This window comes from Daucus carota, chromosome 4 (genome assembly GCF_001625215.2).
Source record: "Daucus carota subsp. sativus chromosome 4, DH1 v3.0, whole genome shotgun sequence".
Classification (NCBI taxonomy): Eukaryota; Viridiplantae; Streptophyta; class Magnoliopsida; order Apiales; family Apiaceae; genus Daucus; species Daucus carota.
In genome coordinates this window covers 25,565,894-25,576,820 of record NC_030384.2, presented here as the reverse complement: position 1 = coordinate 25,576,820, position 10,927 = coordinate 25,565,894, and the positions used below count along the sequence as shown (strand labels likewise).

The window sequence follows — 10,927 nt, the reverse complement described above, 5'->3', positions numbered from 1 at the left end:
TATTATATATGAACAATTATGTTATATAAATATTATGTAAATAAATATCAAAAAAAAATTTTGATATTCAACTTTGAGTTATATAGACATAATTGTTGCTTTTAAACTAAAATTAAGTTTTATTTGTTTCTCATATTTTTCCAAAAGAATTCAACAATATAATGTAAAAAATTTAAGATTAAAATAATAGGTAATCAGTTTGCATTTATGTACAATAGAATAGTACATATCATAGTCTTCGTCCCTGAGAAAATTATACTGGTAGCTGCCCTAACAAAAGGTTGTTTTCAAGAACAATTCGCCGCCGAATTCACCTCTTTCTCTCCACTCATCATCTTCTTCTTCTCTTGACCTGTATACTCTCACTCCTTAACTCACTCTATTTACCCCCCTCTTTTTTTTTTCTTCTTGTAAATACTTTTTTACTACACCTTGAAAGAGTAAACAAATGTTGTAAAGCTTGTTGCTTTTGCCGTCTTTATGTAGTTTATCTATCTCAATTTATCAAATTATGTTACTTTCGTGGTTAATTACCGTTTGTTCTGTGCTTTTGTGATTAAAGTTTTAATCTTTATGGTAAAAGCTTTGTTGGGGGTATTTTTAATTAAGGGTTTTTGGTTGTTTAGCTTATAAAGTTTTGATTTTTTTTTGTGTGATTGATATAGGGTTTAGAAGATTGTTGGTGCATATATTGAACTGGGTTTTAAGTGAAGATGTTATCTGAATTAGGTACAAGGCCGATGGTCAGTGGTAAAGAAGGATCATTTGGTGATGAATTAGAGAAGGAGCTAGGGTTTATGCTAAATGAATCGAGGCGACAAGATTCTGATGATTTGCAGAAGGAGTTGAGTATGTTTAGAAGTGGGTCAGCTCCACCCACTGTTGAGGGTTCATTGAGTGCAGTTGATAGGTTGTTTAATCATGGGGGTGGGGGTTTGCCCTTTTCGGAATTTGGGTTGAATAATAACGGAAGCGGTTTTTCATCCGAGGAAGAACTTAGGTCTGATCCTGCGTATGTGTCTTATTATTACTCAAATGTTAATTTAAATCCTAGGTTGCCGCCTCCCTTGCTTTCTAAGGAGGATTGGCGGTTTTCGCAGAGGCTCCAAGGAGGAGGAACTTCGAATGTGGGAGGGATTGGAGATAGGAGGAAAGTGAATAGAATTGATAGTGGAGGTGCTGCTGGTGGAGGGGTGTCACTGTTTTCAAAACCACCGGGGTTTAACAAAAAGAAACAAGAAAGTCAGAGTGAATCGGAGTGGGGTGGCGAGGGACTGATTGGTTTGCCTAGTTTGGAATTAGGGAGCAAGCAGAAGACCTTTGCTGAAATATTTCAGGTGATATTTGAGCTTTATGTACCCTTATGAGATTTTACAATTGGATGTCATATATATCGTTTGTTGTTTTCGATTATTTGAATGTAATGTTTATCACATGGAGTTTGAGGACTAGTTACTTTTTTCCCTTCAAATGTTGAATGTAACTTGTTTATTTTCAATGTTGAATGTAACCTGTTTTACCTCGATAGTAATATACAGGTTGAGGCAGTGTATCTGCAACTCATTAGTATGTATGTCACTGTGTGATGTTTGATTGACCAGCATTTTTTCAAATATATATCTGCTTTTATGTGGTTTGCTGCTTCATCATCTTTCTGTTATGTAATGGGAGATTATTTTACATATTTACTATCATTTCATTAATAATAAGATATGTTGTTTTGTGTAGTTTGCAATATGCATTATCATTATAATCTTTAAAGCACATTAGAAATAAACTGAATATAAAGGCAGGCTGGTGCTCGGACTTAGGTAGCTTTTTATGTTTTTCCAGACCTGCACTGGTGAATCTTTTATTTGTTTATCCTGTTACCAAACAGAGCTTGTTCTCTACCACTAGAAAGATATATTGTGAAATACTTTATAGATGGTGAAGTACATTTTATGTTGTATCTGATCCTAATTTTAGATAGAGTTGCAAACATTTTTCTATGCACATATTAGTGCACCTTCACATTTTTCTCATCTTTGTATCTGTGAAATAAATATTGCTATCGATGTAAAGCTCTTAGGGGATAGTTGCATATTTGCGTTAGACGAATTCTATTCGCTGCTGCAGTTTTGCGCTTTTTTTCTTTCTTTGTGATAAGCTTATATGGAGCATGTATGCAGGATGACGTAGCTCGTGCAACTCCTGGTTCTGGCCATCCTTCTCGTACACCAAGTCGTAATGCTCTTGGTGATAATTTTGACTCTATGGGGTCGGCTGAAGCTGAGCTGGCTCAGCTGCGTAAGGGTTTAGCTTCTGCAGATAATTTTGAAATGAGTTCGAAGGTTCAGAATTTGTCTGCTGTGCAACGTGCCAGCACACCGCCTGTATCATACTCTTATGCAGCTGCACTAGGTACTTCATTATCACGAAGCACAACCCCCGACCCTCAACACATTGCTAGGGCTCCTAGCCCTTGTCTTACTCCCATCGGTGAAGGGAGAGGCACTTCAGAAAAGAGAAGCAAAAGTTCAAACTCTTATAACGGTAACTCCACTCACATAAAGGAGCCTTCAGACTTGGTAGCGGGTATATCTGGCATGAGTTTGTCGAATGGTGGTAAAAATGCAGACAATTCTGTGAAGTCTCAGATTGAGGAAACTGTTGCCGACCAAGAAAAATATACTTTTGACATGCCAGGTGGTCAGAATAATATGATGCATCACTCATACATAAATAAATCTGAGCCAACGCATTTACATGGGTACTCTGAGCCAGCAGAACTTTCCTACTCGAAGAGCACTGGAAATAGTCATGGATTTCATAACTCTTCTCTCGAAGCCGACATGCATAGTAATTCTTACCAAAAGGGATCTCCTGGTTCTGTTCCTAATATCGGAGGTGGCTTACTCTCTCACTATCAGCAGGTTGATCCGACCAATTTGCAATATCCGAACTATGGTCCAAATGGGTTCCCAATGAATACACCAGTGCAACCCTTGATGTCAGGCCATCTTGGTAATGTTACTATGCCGCCCTTGTTTGAAAATGCTGCTGTAGCATCAGCCATGGCTGTCCCGTTAATGGACCCAAGGATGATGGGTGGTAATTTCACTTCAGAATCAAATTTCAATTACGATGCATTAGAATCACAAAATCTTGGTAGGCTCAGGAACCAGATGACTAATAGTGCTCTTCAGGCACCATTTATGGATCCAGTGTACCGTCAGTACTTGAGGACAGCTGAGTATGCTGCACTTCATAATAATCCCGCTATGGATATGAACTACACGGGTAATCCATATGTGGATTTGCTTCAGAAAGCTTATCTTGGATCTTTGTTATCACCTCAAAAATCACAATATGGTGCCTCTCTCGGTGGTAAAGCTAGTGCTTCTAATCTTCATGGTTTCTACGGCAATCCTGCACTTGGAATTGGTTTGTCATATCCTGGAAGTCCATTGGCAAGTCCTCTTATTCCAAACTCCCCTGTTGGACCGGGTAGTCCAATCAGGCATGGTGATGTTAATATGCGATTCCCTCTTGGGACAAGACATCTTGCTGCTGGGGGTATTATGGGACCTTGGCACTTAAATTCTGGTAGCGTAGAGAATACCTTTGCTTCATCCTTGTTAGAAGAGTTCAAGAGTAATAAAGCTCGATCTTTTGAACTTTTAGAAATTACAGGTCATGTTGTAGAGTTCAGGTAAGTTCCTTATAATGTTTGGCTTGATATATTCTGGGATGTGATAAATTTAACTTGACTCTTGAACTATTATGATTATCAGTGCGGATCAGTATGGTAGCCGGTTCATTCAACAAAAACTTGAAACTGCAACAACAGAAGAGAAAACTATGGTTTATGAAGAAATTTTTCCCCATGCTGTCACATTGATGACTGATGTTTTTGGCAATTACGTGATCCAAAAGGTAACTACTAGTTAGTGCAAAGTTTTTCTTATTATCCTTTTCACACATAATTATACTTTCAATGCAATTCCAGTATAATTCACACTACAATTAACTGTCTGTTTGTATAGTTCTTTGAGCATGGAATGCCATCACAGAGAAGAGAACTGGCAAACAAGCTGATTGGGCAAGTATTGACACTAAGTCTTCAAATGTATGGTTGCCGAGTAATTCAAAAGGTAAAGCTTTTCAACAGTTCTGTTTTGAAGTCTTTATTTTTATTTGCAAAAGGTTATCTGCTGCTGTTGAGGAGGTTGGTCTATATTGTTTAAGTATCTCATATTAACATCTGTTAAATATGTTTGCCTTCACATAATCTAGGCTGAACTTTCAGCTTTAGAGAAGGTACTGTAGATATGCCTTTTGTAACTGGAACTTTATTTTATTCAACAGTTAGCATATATGCGCAAATATCTATGGAGGAAATGATATTTATACAGCCCAAAATTTACGTATATGTGTTTGTGTTTGTGTGTGTTCATATGTCAAATTCTGCCATGGAATCCCTGTGGACGTATCACCTTAAATATATGTTCATATTCTGATGCATTCTAAAAAACTCTCCATAAAATAATGGGAAGGGAAGTGTCTAATGTGATCAACTACAAAAAAAAACATGAATTATCATTGGTTTTCTTGTTCTCGAGTAATTTGCACTTCGTATTCCCTTCATTTGAGCATAAATGCTTGTTCGTATGAATAATATTATAAATTAAACTTTGCAAACTCAGCTTCTTGACAGAAAATAATTCATGGAAAACGGGTTATTAAAAATAAACTATTTTTTAAGAGATAACATTAGTTAGAAAGAATAATAAAATATATCTAAAATCTAATTCAACAGTAAAAAAAATAAATTTAGTATTAATTATGAAAAAAAGAGTACAGATCTCATTATAAAATTACTTGCAAACAAATTTTCTAGGAAAAAAGTAGTAAATTAATTCGGGCAAAAGAAGAACTTAATAACTTTATCTAATTTGGGTGAAAACAGTTCCGAATTTTTTTCGTAACCGGAAATTTTTTTTTTTATTCTTCTTGTTTACTATCCCAAGCCCACCAATCGAGTCCACTTCATCCTACCCAATATAGCAGCCTTAAACCATTGGAATGCAAAAGTGATGATTTTAAAAATTCAAGATATATACCAAAGTGCAATCAGGTCAAAGTTTATGGGTGTAAAATGTAGGTCACTCATTGTTCTTGACTTCTTGTACCATATATTGTAACGTATATATATGTGTGTGTGTGTGTGTGTGTGTGTGTGTGTAGGCTCATGATCAAATAGAAACCACTCTTAAAATAAAAACTAAAAATCACTATTTACACTCTTGTAATTACTAAATGCACTCAACCAAAACAAATCTAAAACCACTAAAACACACCACAACCACCTGGCCACCCAGATCTGCCCCGATCAAATCTTATCCAGGCCAACAACCCATCATCTGCAGTACCAGCTTTGTCTCTCCCTCTCCCCGTCATCACTATCCTCTCTCTCTCTCTCTCTCCACCATCACCAACTCCGTCTTCTCTTCGTCATCACCACCTCCGTCCTTCCCCTTTCCCTCCCCTGATCATTTTTCGACGATCTCTCTCTCTTAATCTCGGGAACGACTAGACTCTGTCATATATTATAATGTTATTAAAATTTTGATATACTCGTTGATATATTTGCAAAAATTGATGATTTTTGCGTATAAATTAGTGATATACGCTTCAAAACTTAGTGATGTTCTCTTTAGAATTTAGTGATTTGTGTTGCAAAACTTAGTGAAAATTCGCAGAAATTGGGGAAATATGCAGATCTGTTTTTGTATTTGATTCTGGTGGTGGTGACGGTGGTGGATATGAAGGTGAGGACGACGGAGGTGGAGGTGACGCAACTGGAGGTGGTGGAGGAGGAAAAGATGAAGAAGGAGAAGGTGGAGGTGGGTCGGATTCATTGGTTATAGATACGTGGAGGCGGACATGGATGGGGTGGCGGCATGAAGTTGCTGGAAGTGAAGGTGGAGGCAGGACGGGTTGGAGTAGAAGGTGGGGTTGTAGGAGAATTTAGTGATATTCTCCTTAGAGTTTAGTGATAATCCAGCTGGGTTTTTAGTTTTTAGGATAAGGAGGTTTCTAGTGGAGCATGACTCTATATGTATATTTGTTTCTCCTGAGTGTAATATTTTCTCAGATTATCCAGCTTCAACTTTTTCTTGATAATATGGTTTACTGATTTGACAATTTAGGCAATTGAAGTAGTAGATTTGGACCAGAAAATAGAAATGGTTGCAGAGCTTGATGGAAATGTTATGCGCTGTGTACGTGATCAAAATGGGAACCATGTTATCCAGAAATGTATTGAATGTATTCCTGAAGAACATATTCAATTCATTATCTCAACATTCTTTGATCAAGTTGTTACCCTTTCTACACATCCATATGGGTGTCGTGTGATACAGGTTGCAACTCCTTTAATAACTCTCTCTCATTCATATATATATTTACTTTGCAATTTAGTAGGATGATAATAACATATTTTTGTGTTTGTCATCTAGAGGGTACTAGAGCACTGTGCCGACGCTAAAACGCAAAGTAAGGTGATGGATGAGATTCTAGGATGTGTCAGTATGTTGGCACAAGATCAGTATGGAAATTATGTTATTCAGGTCCATAATTTTTTCTATGATTTTCCTGTGTATCACACTTTGCTGCTTCTGATTGCTACTATTTTCAGTTTTCACAAGTATTTTAATATTTGTTTTCACAGCATGTACTGGAGCATGGGAAGCCACATGAACGTTCAACTATAATCCAGGAATTAGCTGGGAAAATAGTTCAAATGAGCCAGCAGAAGTTTGCTTCGAATGTAGTTGAGAAGTGTTTAGCTTTTGGTGATCCTAGTCAACGTGAACTTCTAGTGCGTGAGATGCTTGGTACAACTGATGAGAATGAGCCTCTTCAGGTGTGCTAAGTTTCAAATTATTCTTTCGATTCCTCAAATAAAAAATGACTTCTCTTCATTTCTGGAGTGAGGAACAGTTGGAATTAATATACAGGTTGCATATACTCCTATTTAACCAATAAGTTAATAGTATAAAGACGCGGTTTCTTTGTCTATCTCATTTTCTATACTTGGAATTACTAATTTACTATAGAATTGTGTTATTTGCTATAATAAATTAACAATTATATTATGATATTCACATAGGGGAAAAAGCAGCTGCCCTCATCTAATTGGGAACTTATATTTTTGTATCTCTTATACAGTACAACTTAGTATATTGCAGTACTATGAGCTATAGGCATTAATCTATATGATCAGTCTGTCTGCACTTTAAAGTATTAAAAAGCATCAGCAGTTGAAGCTACTGAATTGCTCGATGAATTTGAAACTTGCAAGTATTAACCGATCCAGTCGATCTTGATCCTTTTCAGCCATATTCATATTGCTATTTGCCTATGAAACATAACAGTTTAATTAATATCTAATACTAAGGTAGATTTTAAGTGTTCAGAAGCTCTGAGAAATTGTTATTATTAAACAAATTGTTTTTTTTTTTTTTTGCATTTGTATATATTATTGGCTTGCTCTCTTAAAAAAAATTAAAGAGAAGATAATCTTGATCTCAAGTCTTCGGCCTAGAGCTACTTCCGGTTCAAGTGTTGGTATCCCAAGTTATTCATATTAATATGTAATTGAGCTGATTGCTCCTATATTAGCTATTGCTGATGAGGCTATGTTCGTAACCCTTTTGTTACCCAGGCAATGATGAAAGATCAATTTGCAAATTATGTTGTACAAAAGGTGCTGGAAACATGCAGTGACCAGGAACGTGAGCTGATTCTGACCCGAATTAAGATTCATTTAAATGCACTCAAGAAGTACACTTATGGCAAACATATTGTTGCTCGTGTAGAAAAGCTTGTTGCTGCTGGAGGTACTCATTTGCTTTCTATGTATTCTGTTCGATTCTTTTTTGATGTACTTGATATATGTTATGTGATTGATTTACTTAATATATATACATATATATATTATATATATATATATATCTGTGTATATATATATATATAAATGATTTTTTTGTTTTATATGTATCCTTACAGAATAAGTGTAAGACAGTTATTCGGTTGTTTAGAGTAGATCTAGAATTCTTACTTTGCCTACTGACAATAATCTATAATAGTGTGTCGTGGTCCTCGTGGAATCAATTACAAATAAGAAAAAACAAATGATTAAATAAATCTAGTAAGGAGTCGCATGTAATGTAACACTACACATTCTAGACTTAGAAGTGGTGCCATTATATATGTAGTTTGTTATTAAAAATACAACTCAGTCATCTAGACATACTTTAAACGTTAGCTAGATAAGAATTATTGTGTGCGTTATTAATAGTACTCCTCTTGGCTTTTATAAATGGCACAACTACACGTTATTAAATATTAATATATTATTATTTTTAAATAGATATTTTTAAGAAATAAAAGGATATAAAATCAAATATGTAACAAAAAATCAAACCTTGACTTCAATAATATGATATAAACAATATAAATTTATATATATATATATATATATATATATATATATATATATATATATATATATATATATATATATATATAACACGTATTTGAATAAAGAAAATATATATAAAACTATAAACCCATCATGATTATTTAAAAATTTACTCCCTCCGTCCCCCCGAGTAGTATACATTGGGGGATGGGGACGTGGCACGGACTTTAATGCTCTTGTAAAGTATAGTTGTGTAATTTATTTTTAAAATTTTCTTTTTCTGAATTAAAGTTTGGATGTTATATTTTTATTCAGAAAAAAAAATCTCAAAAAGAAGTTACGGAACTATATTTTATAAGAGCATTGAAATGCGTGTCGAGCAGTTGAAAAGAAACGTATACAATTAAATGGGACAGAGGGAGTACAAAGTTAACGAAGGAATTTATTTTCCCAACAAGGACCCTGTTCAGTAACTTTTTTTAGAAAAAATCCAATTTGATAAAAACATAAATAATTATACCAATTTTTAAAATTTGGACTTAATAAAAACGCACAATTTGAAGTTTTATGTTAACTTTAATAAATTATTCTCAACACCGATTCATCCAAACATTAAGTAATACACACTGCTTCGTGAAACACGTTTTCTTTAAATCGTAACTTGAGCACATTTCATCATATTAAATTCGAATGAACCTTCATCAATTTGATTAAAGATCTAGTAGGATCTGTAAAATAAGTTTAACTTCACTACATGCAATTTACTTCCTCGAATTCTTTTGATCAAGTTACTGTAATTTATGAAAGATGCATACTTGGTATTTTAAACTTAGATATTACATATCTATATTTAATAATAAAAAAATACATATCAATATTTAATAGAATTATGTAGTGATACACTGATACCATTTATAAAAGCCAGTATAAGAGGGATATTATTAATTCAGACAATAATTGTGGTCTAGTTAACGTTTAATTAACGTTCCAATGACGGAGTGGTACTTTAGTGAGAAACTATATATATAATGACAACACTTGTAAATAAAAAATGTGTAGCATTACCATTTATAGAAGCCAATATGAAAGGGGTACTATCGGTATTTCCCTTAATTAAAGTGCATCTTCTTACGGGTATAAGCTAGTAATTAGAAACTAAGTTACCCGGACAAGGGTATGGGTATCGGACACGGGTACAGATCCAAGAGTCAGATTTGCAGTTTTAGGATAATTAGGATACGTGGACATGGATCCTGAATTAGGCTCGGGTACAGGGACTTGGCACTTAAGCTCCACGCAAGTAAAACTTTATATAGCCTGATAAGATTTATGGTACATTCATAAAAATAGTGTCTACTGCACATAAATCACATAAGCTGAAAATTGAAGCATAAAACCAATAGAATAACATAGAAACAAGTCAGTCATGGATCTTGATCTCTATAAACAAGTTGAAACAAGACCTAAGTTTTCATTTTGACCTGGGATGTTACAAGGTGAGGTGTCCGGTTGTAATAAGACGTATCCGACATAGATCCCATACCCACACCCGTGTCATGTCCGGTGGACACGGGTATAGGCACAAAAATGGAGAGTCCGGGTAACATAGATTAGGAAACAAAAAGACCTGTCTTCCATCTTGATTGTGTGATTTAACTGGAGCGATTGCAGTTAGTAATTATCTTATTGACCAAGTAGTATATGACTATCAATGTTTCTTCTGTTTTATATTGTTTTTACATAAAACTTTGCTGTTTAAAATTTTAATAACCTTTTAATAGATGCTTTGATACAAATATAGAACAACTACACTTAACACAAAGCTATTCATTTGCAGAGAGGAGAATGGCTGCTCAACCCCAACAGTTGGCATAGGAGCCACAGAGAAGGAAGTTGTACAGCTAACCTGAGGCTAGTTTAAGCTACCTCATTTCCTTTGCCTCCTGTAACTAAGTTGTATTGCGAATAAAGCTGTACTGCTTGAACTAGAAAACTGTATATGTGTAGTTTTGACGGTGTTTTGTATAACGTAACAGAGTATCTTGTAAAGAGGCTTGGTGTTGAACGCACCTGAAGCCCATGCAGAGGTAGTAACATGTATGAGTTTCAAAGGATGTAACAAAGGAGGTTGATGTAGTGTCCAGTACTCGACGCGACTGTACAAAAGTGTTTCTGGTGTCTAAGTATGATCATGTAGGATTTTGTCTAATTTGCCAAAAGTATGGATGGCTTTCATGTATGTGACCCGCGTTTCCTTCGTTGTGCTATTTGTTTCTAGCTTGTTCGGGCGAGAAAGCATAAGCTTTAGTGCAACTATGTTTTAAATTTCCAAATGGGCTCGTCCCTTACTGTGCCCCTGCTATTCGTTCAGTCCTGCCCTTTAGCTACATGGCCTTGAAGAGTGAATGGTGTAAAGCTATTCGTTCAATCCTGCCCTTTAGCTACGTGACCTTGAAG

At 35.2% G+C, this 10,927-nt stretch overlaps 1 protein-coding gene across 5 annotated transcripts; it reads left to right on the top strand.

Annotated features, from left to right (window-relative positions):
• Positions 1–207: 207 nt before the first annotated feature.
• LOC108218621 (pumilio homolog 2) lies at positions 208–10,709 on the top strand. Of its 5 annotated transcripts, none has more exons than XM_017391642.2 (10): positions 208–354; positions 666–1,337; positions 2,172–3,694; positions 3,777–3,918; positions 4,029–4,136; positions 6,195–6,407; positions 6,504–6,614; positions 6,716–6,910; positions 7,712–7,886; positions 10,308–10,709. In XM_017391642.2, exons 2-10 carry the CDS (start codon positions 714–716, stop codon positions 10,343–10,345), a joined length of 3,129 nt encoding a protein of 1,042 aa, XP_017247131.1. In that variant the 5' UTR covers positions 208–354; positions 666–713; the 3' UTR covers positions 10,346–10,709. The 5 variants fall into 5 exon arrangements, with proteins under 5 accessions (XP_017247131.1, XP_017247134.1, XP_017247132.1 ...); XM_017391645.2 differs by having other exon boundaries at positions 215–354; positions 730–1,337; XM_017391643.2 differs by having other exon boundaries at positions 225–280.
• The last annotated feature ends 218 nt before the right edge of the window (positions 10,710–10,927 follow it).

Bases quoted from the DNA above. Each gene is read 5' to 3' on its own strand.
- LOC108218621 (XM_017391642.2), top strand. From the start codon at position 714: ATGTTATCTGAATTAGGTACAAGGCCGATGGTCAGTGGTAAAGAAGGA. The intron at 4,137-6,194 runs GTAAAGCTTTTC...TTGACAATTTAG, and splicing joins GTTGCCGAGTAATTCAAAAG to GCAATTGAAGTAGTAGATTT. The intron at 6,408-6,503 runs GTTGCAACTCCT...TTTGTCATCTAG, and splicing joins ATGGGTGTCGTGTGATACAG to AGGGTACTAGAGCACTGTGC.